The 20216-nt window shown below is 46.5% G+C and overlaps 1 protein-coding gene across 3 annotated transcripts in view; it reads right to left on the bottom strand.

Annotated features, from left to right (window-relative positions):
- The window catches only part of LOC135054634 (zinc finger protein 239-like), a 108788-nt gene that overhangs the window by 63944 nt on the left and 24628 nt on the right, over positions 1-20216 (bottom strand). For all 3 annotated transcript variants that reach the window (XM_063957855.1, XM_063957853.1, XM_063957854.1), the window contains exons 2-6: positions 18680-18839; positions 17567-17752; positions 16968-17046; positions 16788-16885; positions 16574-16685 (exon numbers count right to left, since the gene is read on the bottom strand). In XM_063957855.1, coding sequence (XP_063813925.1) covers positions 16574-16685; positions 16788-16885; positions 16968-17046; positions 17567-17752; positions 18680-18757 — 553 coding nt within the window. In that variant the 5' untranslated portion in view covers positions 18758-18839. The remainder of the gene's footprint in view (positions 1-16573; positions 16686-16787; positions 16886-16967; positions 17047-17566; positions 17753-18679; positions 18840-20216) is intronic.

The following is a 20216-nucleotide window of genomic DNA, read 5'->3' as shown; positions in this document are numbered from 1 at the left end:
TTACGGTAGAGTTTATGTAGTCGTAGCGTGCGACTCATTCGTTACAAATGTTCACAATTAATGTAGTTTATAGATCATGGTCCCTTTGATAGATTCTGAAAGTTTGGTTAAAATACAATGTCCCAGAGCTGAGGAATCCCTCTTTATATCGTACAAAGGGTCTAACAGGAATCATACAGCAGTGTTTGGTACCCATCGGAAGAGTATTTAATTAGCAATATTCCGGTGTTGGTTTGGAGCGTATTAATCGCTCGTGCGAATAGTTATGGACATAAGAAGTTTATGTCCATTTCTATTAATTACACATACTCAGGTATGCGGCGGGAAACCCAGTTTCCCACCCACCTGAGCTGTTGGAAATCGTCACAGCCCACCTGTATGAATCACCCTATGACCTTTTGTTATGATGCAGGGCCGAATTCCTTCGGCCAATGGACAATGGGATTGTAGGACCAGGAGATTGCATTGTGTGTGGGGCATAAATAGGCAGGCCGACCACATCCAGCTCTCACTCTCTCATCAACGGTTATCTGCTGATAGCCGGGAGCTGGATATCGAGGCGCAGGCGATCATACCCTTTGTGCGTAAGTTTCTCTCCGTTATCATTGTCTTTCTGTGAGCCAATCTCTCTCTCTCTCTCTCTCTCTCTCTCTCTCTCTCTCTCTGTTCTGTTCTCTCATATCTCCCCTAGACTAGGCTAGTATTGTATTGTATTAGATAGTATTGTATTGTATTGCATTTAGGTCAGTGTAGTATTGTCTTTTTGTATTTATTGTTTAGTTCTGTGGTTAGGAAGTCTCTGTTATATTGTAGTGTATCATTTGTACTGTTATCCCCTTTTTACAAGTATATTAGATATAATACAGTTAATAGGCCTTGGAACCTAAACCAGTATCTGTGTATTTTCTATAGTGTTAAGTGTTCACTTGAGCGTCGGTGACGCTCAAGCAGCTTTGTAGTTAGTCAGGTTACACAAGGTTGCACTTACACCCTGTACTCACATTAAGGTATTCAGTGTATTTCATTGGTATAAGGTTTTATCATAAAGGTATAGTGTTGTGAGCGTCTGCATCGCTGGTGACCTCCTCGTGGTCTCGAGCGTAAGCTACGCCATAGCGAATCATTACCCTAGACATAACCAATAACGTGTCCTGTGATCGCTGGGCCGTGAGCGAACGTGACGCTTGAGCGTCTCGCCTACGGCTGAGCGATCGTTACGCAACTAGCGTACCATTACGGTACTTCTTAAGTAAACAGCGTACAGTGTTCTTAGCTTCATAAAGGGTTGTTATAAGGCAAAGGAATTTAGCATTGTCAGGGCAGATCTGTGACACCGTACGTCTAGTGTCCCCGCATCCCCGGCAGATCTGTGACACCGTACGTCTAGTGTCCCCGCATCCCCGGCAGTGTGACAGGGCAGAACTGTGACACCGTACATCTAGTGTCCCCACATCCCCGGCAGTGTGACAGGGCAGATCTGTGACACCGTACATCTAGTGTCCCCGCATCCCCGGCAGATCTGTGACACCGTACGTCTCGTGTCCCCGCATCCCCGGCAGATCTGTGACACCGTACGTCTAGTGTCCCCGCATCCCCGGCAGTGTGACAGGGCAGATCTGTGACACCGTACATCTAGTGTCCCCACATCCCCGGCAGTGTGACAGGGCAGATCTGTGACACCGTACGTCTAGTGTCCCCACATCCCCGGCAGTGTGACAGGGCAGATCTGTGACACCGTACGTCTAGTGTCCCCGCATCCCCGGCAGATCTGTGACACCGTACGTCTAGTGTCCCCGCATCCCCGGCAGTGTGACAGGGCAGATCTGTGACACCGTACATCTAGTGTCCCCACATCCCCAGCAGTGTGACAGGGCAGATCTGTGACACCGTACATCTAGTGTCCCCGCATCCCCGGCAGATCTGTGACACCGTACATCTAGTGTCCTCGCATCCCCGGCAGATCTGTGACACCGTACGTCTAGTGTCCCCGCATCCCCGGCAGTGTGACAGGGCAGATCTGTGACACCGTACATCTAGTGTCCCCACATCCCCGGCAGTGTGACAGGGCAGATCTGTGACACCGTATGTCTAGTGTCCCCGCATCCCCGGCAGATCTGTGACACCGTACGTCTAGTGTCCCCGCATCCCCGGCAGTGTGACAGGGCAGATCTGTGACACCGTACATCTAGGATCCCCGCATCCCCGGCAGTGTGACAGGGCAGATCTGTGACACCGTACATCTAGTGTCCCCGCATCCCCGGCAGTGTGACAGGGCAGATCTGTGACACCGTACGTCTAGTGTCCCCACATCCCCGGCAGTGTGACAGGGCAGATCTGTGACACCGTACGTCTAGTGTCCCCGCATCCCCGGCAGTGTGACAGGGCAGATCTGTGACAGTGTACGTCTAGTGTCCCCGCATCCCCGGCAGTGTGACAGGGCAGATCTGTGACACCGTACGTCTAGTGTCCCCGCATCCCCGGCAGTGTGACAGGGCAGATCTGTGACACCGTACATCTAGGGTCCTCGCATCCCCGGCAGTGTGACAGGGCAGATCTGTGACACCGTACGTCTAGTGTCCCCGCATCCCCGGCAGTGTGACAGGACAGATCTGTGACACCGTACGTCTAGGGTCCCCGCATCCCCGGCAGTGTGACAGGGCAGATCTGTGACACCGTACGTCTAGTGTCCCCGCATCCCCGGCAGTGTGACAGGGCAGATCTGTGACAGTGTACGTCTAGTGTCCCCGCATCCCCGGCAGGGTGACAGGGCAGATCTGTGACACCGTACGTCTAGTGTCCCCGCATCCCCGGCAGTGTGACAGGGCAGATCTGTGACACCGTATGTCTAGGGTCCCCGCATCCTCGGCAGTGTGACAGGGCAGATCTGTGACACCGTACGTCAAGTGTCCCCGCATTCCCGGCAGATCTGTGGACACCGTATGTCTAGGGTCCCCACATCCCCGGCAGTGTGACAGGACAGATCTGTGACACCGTTCGTCTAGTGTCCCCGCATTCCCGGCAGTGTGACAGGACAGATCTGTGACACCGTACGTATAGTGTCCCCGCATCCCCGGCAGTGTGACAGGGCAGATCTGTGACACCGTACGTCTAGGGTCCCCGCATCCCCGGCAGTGTGACAGGGCAGATCTGTGACACCGTACGTCTAGGGTCCCCGCATCCCCGGCAGTGTGACAGGGCAGATCTGTGACACCGTACGTCTAGTGTCCCCGCATCCCCGGCAGTGTGACAGGGCAGATCTGTGACACCGTACGTCTAGGGTCCCCGCATCCCCGGCAGTGTGACAGGACAGATCTGTGACACCGTACATCTAGGGTCCCCGCATCCCCGGCAGTGTGACAGGGCAGATCTGTGACACTGTACGTCTAGGGTCCCCGCATCCCCGGCAGTGTGACAGGGCAGATCTGTGACACCGTACGTCTAGGGTCCCCGCATCCCCGGCAGTGTGACAGGGCAGATCTGTGACACCGTACGTCTAGTGTCCCCACATCCCCGGCAGTGTGACAGGGCTGATCTGTGACACCGTACGTCTAGGGTCCCCGCATCCCCGGCAGTGTGACAGGACAGATCTGTGACACCGTACGTCTAGGGTCCCCGCATCCCCGGCTTTGTGACAGGGAGCATCTTCAAAAGTCACTTGTGCCCCCTTATCGCCATAAATTACATTCGCCACTTCAAGGTAATCCTTTCACTGTACTCTCAGGGTACACAGATACATCTTACAGATAATAACAGAGTAATACATACAAAAAATAAGATTTTAAACCTACCGGTAAATCTTTTTCTCGTAGTCCGTAGAGAATGCTGGGTACTCCGTAAGGACCATGGGGTATAGACGGGCTCCGCAGGAGACATGGGCACTCTAAAGACTTTAGAATGGGTGTGCACTGGCTCCTCCCTCTATGCCCCTCCTCCAGACCTCAGTTAGAGAAACTGTGCCCAGAGGAGACCCACAGTACGAGGAAAGGATTTTTGTTAATCCAAGGGCAAGATTCATACCAGCCAGACCAAACACACCCTATAACATGTGATATACGAACCAGTTAACCGTATGAAAATTACATAGCATCAGTCTAAGACCGATGAGACTATAACATAACCCTTATTTAAGAAATAACTATATACAAGTCCTGCAGAAGTAGTCCGCACCTGGGACGGGCGCCCAGCATCCTCTACGGACTACGAGAAAAAGATTTACCGGTAGGTTTAAAATCTTATTTTCTCTTACGTCCTTGAGGATGCTGGGGACTCCGTAAGGACCATGGGGATTATACCAAAGCTCCCAAACGGGCGGGAGAGTGCGGATGACTCTGCAGCACAGATTGAGCAAACATGAGGTCCTCCTCAGCCAGGGTATCAAACTTATAGAACCTTGCAAAGGAGTTTGAACCCGACCAAGTAGCTGCTCGGCACAGCTGTAGTGCCGAGACCCCTCGGGCAGCCGCCCAAGAAGAGCCCACTTTCCTAGTGGAATGGGCCTTGACTGATTTAGGTAACGGCAATCCCGCCGTAGAATGCGCCTGCTGAATCGTGTTACAGATCCAGCGAGCAATAGTTTGCTTTGAAGCAGGGGCACCAATCTTGTTGGTTGCATACAGGACAAACAGAGCCTCTGTTTTCCTGACCCTAGCCGTTCTGGCCACATAAATCTTCAAAGCCCTGACCACAAAATGGGACTCGGGATCCTCCAAGTCACGTGTAGCCACAGGCACCACAATAGGTTGGTTCATATGAAAGGATGAGACCACTTTAGGTAGGAATTGAGGACGGGTCCGCAATTCCGCTCTATCGACATGGAAAACCAGATAGCGGCTTTATCACATAAAAGCCCCTAATTCCGACACTCGCCTAGCCGAATCCAAGGCTAAAAACATGACCACCTTCCAAGTGAGATATTTAAACTCCACCGTTTTAAGTGGTTCAAACCAGTGTGACTTAATGAAACTTAACACCACGTTAAGGTCCCAAGGCGCCACCGGAGGTATAAAAGGAGGCTGAATATGCAGCACTCCCTTCACAAAGGTTTGTACTTCAGGGAGAGAGAGGCCAATCCCTTTTGAAAGAAAATGGATAAGGCCGAAATCTGAACCTTAATAGATCCTAATTTTAGAGAAAACAAATACTCAAGAATAGGCGCTGAGTGTGGTTTCATACAATCAAAAACAAAGTCAATACTTAAAGTCCATAAATGTGCTGATGGAAAGAAGAATCCCGCTTCAATTTAAACCTCTTGTGGAGATGTCGTATGAATCCTCTATTCCACAGATGACTCACGATGATATGCAATGGAAAAACAAATAACAATTCATGGTGTAGTATGTCCAATATCACTCTAATCTTTCAATCAATTAAGCCAAATATTCAAGGGTGGCGTACCCCACTCACAATGGAAAGAATATGGCTCCACACATAAAGGTATCTTTTAAAACTGGATAGCAGGAATATTCAATAGCATTGAAAGCGTACCATTACTCACTCAGAATGTGGATTGGAAACTCCCATAACGGTTTCTTTGAATATTCTGCCTCAATCACGGACAAATGAAGTATGAATAAAAACTGGTTTATTTAAAATACTTAAAACAAGAAAGTTAACAGGAGACCACACATAACAACTCAGGGGTAGAAGTGACAAAGCCAGTATTTCACCGCCGGCCGAAAACGGCAAACCCAGCCAGATGTGATGCACGACTACACTCCCAAGTGTAAATATGTGATACTACCTGTGCTGCACCCTTTCCAACGCGTTTCTCCCCGCAAATGGGGCTTTTTCAAGGAACAAGAGTGCCTTAGACTAACTACTATTTAAATGAAAAATCCGGAAATTGGCTCATAAACAATTAAATTGAATCAGCTGTGTTACTATAGTAACGTCCCTCCACGTGGAGCCACAATGCACTGGGAATGAATGACAATTATTAACATCCTGTATGGGTATCTTTGCACCATGGACGGAAAGCTCACTTCCGCCCATAGTAGCGTCGCGTCACTTCCGGTCCTCATTTCCATGGCAACCCGTACCGCTACGAGCCGCCACAGAAGGAACAGGGATGGGATGAGCTAAGAAAGGAATAGAGTTAGCTGCGTTACTGTAGCAACGTCCCTCCATGTGGAGCCACAAATGCTGGGAATAAATGACAATTATTCATATCGTGTATGGGTATCTTTGCACCATGGACGGAATGCTCACTTCCGCCCATAGTAGCATCGTGTCACTTCCGGTCCTCGTTTCCATGGCAACCCGTACCGCTACGAGCCGCCACAGAAGGAACAGGAATAGGATAATCTACCTCAACTGCAACAGTGCCAGTCAGGCAAATACATGTCCAGGGAATAATATTATATGGATGGTTGCCCTATGTGGGCATAATCGCCCGTGAACAAGCAAACGCTTCCGCTCACCTTGACGTAACGTCACTTCCTATCACTATTTCCATGGTGACCTATGTCGCTACAGGCCACCACAGAAAAAGGATAATTTAACCTATCTTAGGTAATGTCTGTAGGCACAATAGATGTGCCTAACAATCTGAATTTAGAGTGATGTTACATATACAGATTGAATATAATATTAACCCAGCAAAGACGTCACTTCCTATAGGAATTGTCATGGTAGTGCATGAAAACATATACTACCATTTACATAATGGATCTAATGTTTGTTGTGTGAATAATCTATTATTTAATGAATAATGATGGTAGAAAAGTATGTATGTAGAAAAATATGGTAACCATCCCTCTTATCCCATATTTATAACACTACCACCTGGGAATGTAGTTGTGCATCAAAATTGTAAATACCATACACATCATAAAAACCATCTCAATTCGAATTCATGATTCAAACCCATAGGGATGAGCGATTCTAGATTATAAATCCACCTCATCTCACTTTTGGCTAGCCTAATCTCTTTATTATTATTTCTCCATTGATCCTTAGTTAATTCTATGGCCCAAAAAGATGTAATATGGTCCGTAGAACAGTTATGGATTTCTTTAAAGTGAAGTGAAAAAGGGTGGGTAATCAGCCCCTTTCGTATATTGCGAAGATGTTCAGACCAACGCACTTTTAAACTCCTGCTGGTTTTCCCAATATACAACTTATTACAAGAACATTGTATGGCATATATGGCATATTTACTATTACAAGTAATAAATTGCTGGATCTTATATGTTTTGCCATTCCAATCAAAAGACGAAAGCTTCTTTATTTTGGAAGGGCAGCTCTTACACATCCCACAGTCTCCACATCTGTGAAAACCCTGGTTCCTGATGGTACCCCCTAATGGTTTGTCGACAAATGCACTGGTCGTTAATTTATCTTTAAGGTTCGGTGCTCTTTTATATATAAACTTTGGTTTATCCGGTAAGATAGATGTTAATACCGGGTCCTTCTTAAGGAGATGCCAGTTCTTATAGAACACCTTCTCTACAAGCTTGTGATATCCATTATACTGTGTCACAAACGCTAAATTAGATGATGTTTCTAATTGGGGTTTAGTTCTTGTACTTAATAAAGTATCCCTATCTACTTCAGCTACTTCTTCTAATGAGGCTTGTAGACAATGCGGTTTATATCCTTTCTCGATAAATTTTCTCTTCATAGTCTGTGCTTCTGTAGTGTAATTACTGTCCTCTGAGCAATTCCGTCGTAAACGGGTAAATTGTCCTTTCGGTACATTCTTTAACCACTGAGGTAAATGATTACTCCTTGTACTTATATAAGTATTAGAGTCAGTGGGTTTGATATAAACAGTAGATTCAATATTTCCATTAGAAACATATAAATGCAAATCTAAAAAATTGACCTCACTTTGGCTATAGTTGAAAGTTAAATGTATTCCTAGGACGTTTGTATTAAGATAGGCACAGAAATCTTGAAGAATCTTGACGTCCCCCTTCCATATAAAGAGGACGTCATCAATATACCTCCACCACCGGACCAGATTCGCCTCCCAGTCATGCCCCGCCCACACGGAAATATCCTCCCATCTGGACATGAATAAATTGGCATAACTGGGGGCGAACCTGGTCCCCATGGCGGTGCCTACCTCCTGATTATAGTACTCGCCATCAAAATTGAAATAATTGTTATGAAGAATAAAAGTAATGCCATTCAAAATGAAATCACAAAGATTACTAGACATGTCACTGGTGATCAGAGTCTGCCTAACTGCCTCAACACCATCCGTATGTCTAATGATGGTATAGAGGGATGTAACATCCCCCGTCACCAGCCACATGTCACTCTCCCATTTAACATCTTTGAGTTTATTTAAAACATCTCTCGTGTCTTTAAGATGTGATCGCCCCTCAAGTACAAAAGGCTGTAGTTGAAAGTCTATATATTGTGACAAATTAGACGTGATAGAATTCGTCCCTGCCACAATCGGGCGTCCCGGGGGATGGTGTTCATCTTTGTGGACTTGTGGCAAAAGGTATAACACTGGTACAGTGTATTTTTCATTAATAAGAAATTCTGCTGTAGTTTTATTCAGTGTGCCATTGTCCAGATGGCTGTCTACTAAACTGCGCAGACCATTAAGAACTCTTACCGAGGGGTCTGTTCTTAATTTCTTATATGTGATACCATCTTTTAATTGGCGCATAGCCTCTTTAACATATTCTGCCCTGTTCATCACAACCACCCCTCCCCCCTTATCAGCAGGTTTAATTATGATGGATTCATTATTTTTAAATTTATCAAGGGCTACACGTTCTTTTTTGGTGAGATTATGTTTATATGCTGGCATATTACCTTGTAAAGCATTAATCTCCTCATTGACTATTTTGTGAAATGCATCAACAAAACAGCCTTTTATATAGCTAGGATTGAAATGTGATTGTTTCTTAAAAATAGTTTCTCCATTATTTTGTATAGGGGGATTCTCACTATTTGCAAAAAATTTCTTTAAGGACAATTTACGTACAAACTTTTGAATATCTATATATAGATTGAAAAAATTAATTTCATTCGATGGACAAAATTTCAAGCCCTTTTTCAATACTGCAATTTCATCTTCATCCAATGTATAGTCACTTAGATTAAAAATCTTCATGACTGTTTCTGTCTCATCGGATGGGTGGGAGATAATTTTCAGTGAATTTTTCTTAGGATGACGTTCCCTTTTCCGCTGGCCTCCCCTTTTCCCTCGTTTGGTCTTAATAGATCCTACCTTACGGGGTGCGGTCAATGGAATAACATTATGTTCTACCGTTGATTTCTCCAATTGTCCCTTCTGACATCTAAAAAATCCCTATGTAGGGTGTGATCTCCAAGTACATGATACCTATTATTCGTCTGTATTGGAGTGAGATGAGTATCCTCACATCCATAACGGTTGGGATCATATCTCCCATTTTTCTTGCTATTATACGTCCATTGGGGGCGGTTGTTAAACCTCTCCCTTTGGGTAAATTCATTTTGTCTCCGATTTGGATGAGTATATCTGAAAGAGACATTATCCACATTAGGCTCACGATCAGCTCTTACTTCATGATGTGGGCCTCTATTTCTCATAGCGAAATTGGATTTGGTTTGATTAACCCTATTTTTATGTTTCCTCCATTTCTGCGTGGACACTGGTGTAGCAGTCCGGGCTAATGAATTCTCTTCAATATTATGCCCAATATTCTGCTTTCCTTTTGTCGACACAGGAATGGGTTCGGAATTAGTTTTATCCCGTGCTAGTTTCTTAGTTTTACGTTGGACAATGTCTCTTTCATTTTTCCTAATCCTATTCGTAATGGTTTCCTCCATGTTTTTATATTCCTCTAAATCCTTAAATGGTGTTAACAGAGGTTCTAGTAACTTAATCTGAGCATCTAATGAATCTGCCTCCTTACGCCTTTCCTGGATTATTAGTTCCATCAATGAAAAGGAACATATTTCCAAAATACCTTTCCATTTGGAAGAAAAATAATCGTTCATGTCAGTGAAAGATGCCTGTTTTTGGATCTGTAGGCCCTTGGGAATCAGCTTGAGCATAAGGTACTTCTCAAGTGTCACGATCTCCCACCAAATCCGGTTCTCCTTGAGAAGTATCTTTTCCAATTTGCTCATAATGTTCTCAAGGGTCTCATCTTCCACATCTATGACACAATTCCCATCAAATATGGTATCTACCAGACCGTTACGTTTGGTCCTATGATGAAACATGTTTGCTGCCTAGGTAACTGATATGAGTGAAAACAATATAACAAAAACAAATAACCAGAAACCCAAGGCGCAAACACACTTGTGCAGCCACTTGAGGAAAAAAAGGGCCACCTTACCCTAATAAACAATGATATAGAAAACAAATACTCAAGAATAGGCGCTGAGTGTGGTTTCATACAATCAAAAACAAAGTGATTAATGGTACGCTTTCAATGCTATTGAATATTCCTGCTATCCAGTTTTAAAAGATACCTTTATGTGTGGAGCCATATTCTTTCCATTGTGAGTGGGGTACGCCACCCTTGAATATTTGGCTTAATTGATTGAAAGATTAGAGTGATATTGGACATACTACACCATGAATTGTTATTTGTTTTTCCATTGCATATCATCGTGAGTCATCTGTGGAATAGAGGATTCATACGACATCTCCACAAGAGGTTTAAATTGAAGCGGGATTCTTCTTTCCATCAGCACATTTATGGACTTTAAGTATTGACTTTGTTTTTGATTGTATGAAACCACACTCAGCGCCTATTCTTGAGTATTTGTTTTCTATATCATTGTTTATTAGGGTAAGGTGGCCCTTTTTTTCCTCAAGTGGCTGCACAAGTGTGTTTGCGCCTTGGGTTTCTGGTTATTTGTTTTTGTTAGATCCTAATTTTAGGCCCAAATTCACTCCAGTTTGCAGGAAGTGAAGGAAGCGGCCCAGATGGAATTCTTCCGTAGGAGCATTCCTGGCCTCACACCAAGAAACATATTTTCGCCATATACGGTAACAATGTTTAGATGTCATGTCCTTCCTAGCCTTTATTAGCGTAGGAATGACCTCATCCGGAATACCCTTATCCGCTAGGATCCGGCGTTCAACCGCCATGCCGTCCAACGCAGCCGCGGTAAGTCTTGGAATAGACAGGGCCCCTGTTGCAACAGGTCCTGTCTTACAGGAAGAGGCCACGGATCTTCTGTGAGCATTTCCTGCAGATGCAGATACCAGGTCCTTCGTGGCCAATCTGGAACAATGAGGATTGTTCTCACTCCTCTTTTTCTTACTATTCTCAACACCTTGGGTATGAGAGGAAGAGGGGGAAATACATAGACCGACTGGAACACCCACGGTGTCACTAGGGCATCTACAGCTACTGCCTGAGGGTCTCTTGACCTGGTGCAATACCTCTGTAGCTTCTTGTTGAGGCGGGACGCCATCATGTTTATCTGTGGCAGTTCCCACTGACTTGCAAGCTGTGCGAAGGCTTCCTAAAGAAGTCCTCTCTTGGATGCAGGTCGTGTTTGCGCTTACATGAGTTTCCGCCCAGCTGAGAATCCTGGTGGCTTCTGCCAATTCCACTCTGCTCTTTGTGCCGCCTTGGCGGTTTACATGAGCCACTGCGGTGATGTTGTCTGACTGGATCAGAACCGGTAGGTCGCGAAGCAATGTTTCCGCTTGCCGAAGGGCGTTGTATATGGCCCTCAGCTCCAGGATGTTGATTTGAATACAAGTTTTTTGACTTGACCCAAAGACCTTGGAAGTTTCTTCCCTGTGTGACTGCTCCACCACCTCGGAGGCTTGCGTCCGTGGCTACCAGAATCCAGTCCTGGATGGCGAACCTGCCACCCTGCAGAAGGCGAGTACTCTGCAGCCACCATGGGAGAGACACCCTGGCCCTAGGGGACAGGGTGATTAACTGAGGCATCTGTAGATGTGATCCGGACCACTTGTCCCGTAGATCCCATTGGAAAGTCCTCGCATGGAACCTGCCGAAGGGAATGGGCCGTAAGATGCCACCATCTTTCCCAGGACCCGAGTGCAATGATGCACTGACACCTGTTTTGGCATTAATAGGTTTTTTACCAGAGTCATTAGTTCCTGGGCCTTCTCTATCGGAAGATAAACCCATTTTTGCTCCGTATTCAGAATCATACCCAAGAAGGGCAGACGAGTCATAGGAACCAACTGTGACTTCGGGATATTGAGAATCCAGCCGTGTTGCTGTGACACCTTCAGCGAAAGTGACACGCTGTTCAACAACTGCTCTTTTGATCTCGCCCTTATTAGGAGATCGTCCAAGTATGGAATAATTGTGACTCCTTGCTTGCGTAGGAGCACCATCATTTCCGCCAATTACCCTGAAATTGGTAATGACAATACTGTATCGTAATACTCAGGTACGCCTGATGGGGTGGATAAATGGGAACATGAAGGTATGCAGCCTTTATGTCTAGATACACCAATTTTAAAATAGGTCTGACCGAACCGTACGGTTTCGGGACTACAGCCAAGGTTGAGTAATATCCCCTTCCTTGTTGAAGGAGGGGAACCTTGAGCACCACCTGTTGGAGATACAATGTGTGAATTGTATTTAATATCATCTCCCTTTCTGGGGGAGAAGCCGGTAGGGCCGATAAGGAAAACCGGCGAGGAGGCACCTCTTCGAATTCCAGCTTGCAACCCTGAGAACCAATTTCTATTGCCCAGGGATCCACCTGTGAGTGAACTCAGATGTGGCTGAAGAGTCGAATACGTGCTCCCACTGGGGCGGACTCTCTTAGCGGAGCCCCAGCGTCATACAGTGGATTTAGTAGAGGTCGGGGAGGACTTCTGTTCCTGGGAACTAGCTGTGCCCTGCGCCCTTACCTCTGGTAAGAAAGGACGCTACTCGTACTTTCTTGTTTTCCCGCGACCGAAAGGACTGCATTTGATAATGTCGTGCTTTCTTAGGCTGTGAGGGAATATAAGGCAAAAGATCAGATTTACCAGCTATAGCTGTGGAGACCAGGTCCGAGAGCCCTTCTCCACACAATTCCTCACCCTTGTAAGGTAAAACCTCCATATGCCTCTTTTAGTCGGCATCACCACAGGACACGTCTAGCAGAAATTGACATAGCGTTGACTCTAGAACCCAGAAGACCAATGTCTCTTTGATCATGTCTTATATATAAGAGAGCATCTTTTATATATGTCCTAGGGTCAATAACATGGTATCCTTATCTAGTGTTTCAATCTCCGCTGATAAGGTTTCTGTCCACGCTGCTACAGCGCTATAAACCCATGCCGACACAATCGCCGGTCTGAGTAGTGTACCAGAATGTGTGTAAATGGACTTCAAAGTACTTTTACTGCATGCTATCTGCAGGAACCCTGAGGGTAGCTGTATCTTGGTATGTCAGCGCTACCTTTTGGGTAAACGTGTCAACGCCTTGTCCACCCTAGGGGAGGATTCCCATCGTATCCTGGCCCTAGCAGGGAAAGGATACGCCATGAGAATTCTTTTGGGAAACTGCAGTTTCTTGTCTGGATATTCCCGCTCTTTTTCACACAACTCATTTGGTTCATGAGAGGGGGGAAATGTTATCTCAGCTTTCTTCCCCTTAAACCTGTGTACCCTCGTGTCAGGGACAGATGGGTCATTAGTGATATGCAAAACATCTTTTATTACAATAATCATATATTGAATACTTTTCAGCCAGTTTTGGCTGTAACTTTGCATCATCGTAGTCGACACTGGAGTCAGACTCCGTGTCGGTATCAGTGTCTATTATTTTGGATAGTGGGCGTTTTGAGACTCTGAAAGTCCCTGCGACATAGGGACAGACATGGGTAGATTCCCTGTCTGTTCTCTAATCTTTTGTACAATAAATTTACCTCAGCACTTAATTCCACATATCCAGTCAGGTGTCGGCGTGGTCGACGGAGACACCACACACACACACACACATTTGCTCCATCTCCTCCTTAGAAGAGCCTTTTACCTCAAATATGTCGACACACACGTACCGACACACCACACACTCAGGAAACCCTCTTATCTGAAGACAGTTCCCCCACAAGGCCCTTTGGAGAGACAGAGAGAGAGTATGCCAGCACACACCCAGCGCTAATACCCCAGGGAAAAAAAACACACAATGTGTTTACCCAGTAGCGCTGTAATACTATTATTTGCTGCCAATTATGTGCCCCCCCCCCTCTTCTCTGAAACCCCCTTTCACCGTGGATAAGCAGGGGAGAGTCCGGGGAGCTTCCTCTCAGCTGTGCTGTGGAGAAAATGGCGCTGGTGAGTGCTGAGGTTGAAGCCCCGCCCCCTCGGCGGCAGGCTTTTGTCCCGCTTAAATATAATAAAAACTGGCGGGGGCTCTTTATATATACAGTGCCTAGCTGTATATATATATCTCTTTTGCCAGAAATGAGGTTTATACTGCTGCCCAGGGCGCCCCCCCCTGCGCCCTGCACCCTTACAGTGACTGCTGTGTGCGAGGTGTATGGGAGCAATGGCACACAGCGTTACCGTTGTGCATTACCTCAGTGAAGATCATGAAGTCTTCTGCCACCTCTGAAGTCTTCTTTTCTTCTTATACTCACCCGGCTTCTATCTTCTGGCTCTGTGAGGAGGACGGCAGCGCGGCTCCGGGACGGACGGCGATGGTGAGACCTGCGTACCGATCCCTCTGGAGCTAATGGTGTCCAGTAGCCTAAGAAACAGAGTCTTGAAACTAAGAGAAGTAGTTCTGTTTCTCTCCCATCAGTCCCTTGATGCAGGGAGTCTGTTGCCAGCAGGCTCCCTGAAAATAAAAAACCTAACAAATATACTTTGTCAGGAAGCTCAGGAGAGCTCCCCTGTAATGCACCCAGTCTCCTCTGAGCACAGTGTCAAACTGAGGTCTGGAGGAGGGGCATAGAGGGAGGAGCCAGTGCACACCAGATCTAAAGTCTTTCTTAAAGTGCCCATGTCTCCGGCGGAGCCCGTCTATCCCCATGGTCCTTACGGAGTCCCCAGCATCCTCTAGGACGTAAGAGAAATATAACTATTCACGCAAAACAGAAGATCATGGATAATGTCACAAGGGACTTTTCCCACCAATTGACGATTAAAATCACTATGTTAAGTGTGGGGAGGAGACTGGTCAGATCTCTGGGTTGGTAACATACAGTGACATGATGTGAGGAGGAGAGCAGGAGTATAATAGGGGCTGATGCTCCTGATGTATGAGATATACCAGAGAGTGTGGGGAGGAGACTGGTCAGATCTCTGGGCTGGTAACACACAGTGACATGATGTGAGGAGGAGAGCAGGGGTATAATATGGGCTGGTGACTCCTGATGTATGAGATACACCAGAGAGTGTGGGGAGGAGACTGGTCACATCTCTGGGCTGGTAACACACAGTGACATGATGTGAGGGGGGGAGCAGGAGTATAATAGGGGCTGATGGCTCCTGATGTATGATATACACCAGAGAGTGTGGGGAGGAGACTGGTCAGATTTCTGGGCTGGTAACACACAGTGACATGATGTGAGAGGGGGAAGAGGGGTGTAATAGGGGCTGATGGCTCCTGATGTATGAGATACACCAGAGAGTGTAGGGAGGAGACTGGTCAGATCTCTGGGCTGGTAACACACAGTGACATGATGTGAGGAGGAGAGCAGGAGTATAATAGGGGCTGGTGACTCCTGATGTATGAGATACACCAGAGAGTGTGGGGAGGAGACTGGTCAGATCTCTGGGCTGGTAACACACAGTGACATGATGTGAGGAGGAGAGCAGGAGTATAATAGGGGCTGATGGCTCCTGATGTATGAGATACACCAGAGAGTGTGGGGAGGAGACTGGTCACATCTCTGGGCTGGTAACATACAGTGACATGATGTGAGGGGGGAGCAGGAGTATAATAGGGGCTGATGGCTCCTGATGTATGAGATACACCAGAGAGTGTGGGGAGGAGACTGGTCAGATCTCTGGGCTGGTAACACACAGTGACATGATGTAAGGGGGGGAGCAGGAGTGTAATAGGGGCTGATGGCTCCTGATGTATGAGATACACCAGAGAGTGTGGGGTGGAGACTGGTCAGATCTCTGGGCTGGTAACACAGTGACATGATGTGAGGGGGAGAGCAGGAGTATAATAGGGACTGATGGCTCCTGATGTATGAGATACACCAGAGAGTGTGGGGAGGAGACTGGTCAGATCTCTGGGCTGGTAACATACAGTGACATGATGTGAGGAGGAGAGCAGGAGTATAATAGGGGCTGATGGCTACTGATGTAGAATATACACCAGAGAGTGTGGGGAGGAGACTGGTCAGATCTCTGGGCTGGTAACATACAGTGACATGATGTGAGGAGGAGAGCATGAGTATAATAGGGGCTTATGGCTACTGATGTAGAATATACACCAGAGAGTGTGGGAAGGAGACTGGTCAGATCTCTGGGCTGGTAACACACAGTGATAAGATGTGAGAGGGAGAGCAGGAGTATAATAGGGAGTGACGGCTCCTGACTTCCCAATCGGGCAGATACATTTCCCTCATTAGTCTGAAGTGACAGAGGAGGGTGTAGGATAAGAGATTGCTGTAGTGACAGAACAAGGAGAATATGTGACTCTGCACTTCGTTATTACTCACCTGTGCTGATATTTGTAGGGATTTCCTCCTCCTTACACCGCTGATCACCCCTCATATAAGTCTCTTCTTCGCCCTCTATATCTTCTACCTTAATATTAATCAGGTATTCATCCTAAATAACCCAAAAAACAATAAATCAAGTTTAGCAGACACAGCTTATCTACATCTCATACAGTGACTTTGGTATATTGGAGAAAGCCTAAATCCCACCTACCTGATGCTCCTGTGGGATCCTGTGATTCTCCTCTGTACAATCCTGGGAATACAGAGGACGGGGACATCTCTCTGGGGTATCTCTGTTACTGGGCCCATCTGTACAAGACACATTGATGATTGTGTATTTAGGTTGACCTCATTTCTGATGTCCCCTTATCAATAAAAAGCATTTCCTTACCTTTTAAAATAAGAATCTGCCGATTCCTCATAATCACATCTTTGTACTGACCCCTGTGTTCTTCTATATACTCCAACTCCTCCATAGAGAAATAGACAGTGACATCATCACACCTTATAGGCACCCGACACACACTATGATACAGTCATCACCCAGACACATTTCCTGGTGTTACTGTATAATGTCCCATTCCCAGCAGTCACCTCTCCAGTCACCACCCAGACACGTCCCCTTGTGTTACTGTATAATGTCCCATTCCCAGCAGACACCTCTCCAGTCATCACCCAGACACATCCTCTGGTGTTACTGTATAATGCCCCATTCCCAGCAGTCACCTCTCCAGTCATCACCCAGACATGTCCCCTGGTGTTACTGTATAATGTCCCATTCCCAGCAGTCACCTCTCCAGTCATCACCCAGACACATCCCCTGGTGTTACTGTATAATGCCCCATTCCCAGCAGTCACCTCTCCAGTCATCACCCAGACACATCCCCTGGTGTTACTGTATAATGTCCCATTCCCAGCAGTCACCTCTCCAGTCATCACCCAGACACATCCCCTGATGTTACAGTATAATGCCCCATTCCCAGCAGTCACCTCTCCAGTCAGCAGCTGAATGATCTTGTGGGTGAGTTCCAGGATCTTCTGGTCATTATGCCTCTCATGCGAGTGAGGTGGAGGCACCAGGATGGGGCTTTGGGTCCTGCCCAGTCCTCCTGACAGATGGGGACAGATGCTGGGTGTCTCACAATCACCAGAGGTCTTCTTCACTACTGTGTAATCCTGTGTATAGGAAAATGCATTATCACTGTATACACTGCCAGATCCCATCATCTCCCCAGTCATGTCCCTGTATTATTACTATAGATATAAGTGATGTCACAGTGACACTCCCAAATCCCCTCATCTCCCCAGTCATGTCCCTGTATTATTACTATAGATATACGTGATGTCACTGTGACACTGTCAGATCCCCTCACCTCCCCACTCATGTCCCTGTATTATTACTATAGATATAAGTGATGTCACGGTGACACTCCCAGATCCCCACACCTCCCCAGTCATGGACCTGTATTATTACTATAGATATAAGTGATGTCACTGTGACGCTCCCAGATCCCCACACCTCCCCAGTCATGGACCTGTATTATTACTATAGATATAAGTGATGTCACTGTGACACTGTCGGATCCCCTCACCTCCCCAGTCATGGACTTGTATTATTACTATAGATATAAGTGATGTCACTGTGACACTCCCAGATCCCCTCACCTCCCCAGTCATGTCCCTGTATTACTACTATAGATATAAGTGATGTCACGGTGACACTCCCAGATCCCCACACCTCCCCAGTCATGGATCTGTATTATTACTATAGATATAAGTGATGTCACTGTGACACTGTCAGATCCCCTCACCTCCCCAGTCATGGACCTGTATTATTACTATAGATATAAGTGATGTCACTGTGACGCTCCCAGATCCCCTCACCTCCCCAGTCATGTCCCTGTATTATTACTATAGATATAAGTGATGTCACTGTGACGCTCCCAGATCCCCACACCTCCCCAGTCATGGACCTGTATTATTACTATAGATATAAGTGATGTCACTGTGACACTGTCAGATCCCCTCACCTCCCCAGTCATGTCCCTGTATTATTACTATAGATATAAGTGATGTCACTGTGACACTCCCAGATCCCCTCACCTCCCCAGTCAGCAGGTAGACGATTTCCAGGGTGAGATTTAGTATTTTCTCAGTTATAGGATTCCGGTCCTTATCCATCTTCAGGGATTCAAGGATTGTGACAGGACAGGTAACACCCTCCTGTGATTCCCAATAAAACAGGTTCTCACTGCATAGTAGTCTAGGAGTATACAATAATAAGATTTTACTCACCGGTAAATCTATTTCTCGTAGTCCGTAGTGGATGCTGGGGACTCCGTAAGGACCATGGGGATAGACGGGCTCCGCAGGAGATAGGGCACTCTAGAAAAGAATTAGGTCTACTGGTGTGCACTGGCTCCTCCCTCTATGCCCCTCCTCCAGACCTCAGTTAAGGAAACTGTGCCCGGACGAGCCAACATTACAAGGAAAGGATTTTGGAATCCAGGGTAAGACTCATACCAGCCACACCAATCACACCGTATAACTTGTGATAACCAAACCCAGTTAACAGTATGAACAATTACAAAACATCAGACAACCTGATGTAATCATAACATAACCCTTTGTTAAGCAATAACTATATACAAGTATTGCAGAGAAGTCGCACTTGGGACGGGTGCCCAGCATCCACTACGGACTACAATAAATAGATTTACCGGTGAGTAAAATCTTATTTTCTCTAACGTCCTAAGTGGATGCTGGGGACTCCGTAAGGACCATGGGGATTATACCAAAGCACCCCAACGGGCGGGAGAGTGCGGATGACTCTGCAGCACCGAATGAGCTAACTCAAGGTCCTCCTCAGCTAGGGTATTAAACCTGTAGAACTTTGCAAATTTGTTTGAACCCGACCAAGTAACTGCTCGGCAAAGTTGCAATGCCGAGACCCCTCGGGCAGCCGCCCAAGAAGAGCCCACCTTCCTTGTGTAATGGGTCTTTACTGATTTTGGATGCGGCAACCCAGCCGCAGAATGAGTCTGCTGAATCGTGTCACAGATCCAGCAAGCAATAGTTTGCTTTGAAGCAGGAGCACCCAGCTTGTTGGATGCATACAGGATAAACAGCGACTCCGTTTTCCTGACCTTAGCCGTTCTGGCCACATAACTCTTCAAAGCCCGCACTACATCTAGTAACTCGGAATTCTCCCGGCCACTGGTAGCTACAGGCACCACAATAGGTTGTTTCATATGAAAAGAGGACACTACCTTCGGCAGAAATTGCTGACGAATCCGCAATTCTGCCCTGTCCATATGAAAAACCAGATAGGGGCTTTATATGTGACAAAGCCGCCCACTCCGACACACGCCTAGCTAAAGCCAAGGCTAAAAACATGACCACCTTTTACGTGAGATATTTTAACTCTACTGATGTTAGTGGTTCCAACCAATGTGATTTCAAGAAAATCAACACCACGTTCAGATCCCAAGGTGCCACTGGAGGCACAAACGGGGGCTGTATATGCAGCACTCCCCTATAAAGGTCTGAACTGCAGGAAAAGAAGTCAGTTCTTTTTTAAAGAAATGGCTAAGCCTGATATCTGGGCCTTAATGGATCCTATTCTTAGGCCCAAAGACAC

Source organism: Pseudophryne corroboree, chromosome 3 (genome assembly GCF_028390025.1).
Source record: "Pseudophryne corroboree isolate aPseCor3 chromosome 3, aPseCor3.hap2, whole genome shotgun sequence".
NCBI classification, from domain to species: domain Eukaryota; kingdom Metazoa; phylum Chordata; class Amphibia; order Anura; family Myobatrachidae; genus Pseudophryne; species Pseudophryne corroboree.
This window is presented reverse-complemented; position numbering and strand designations above follow the sequence as displayed.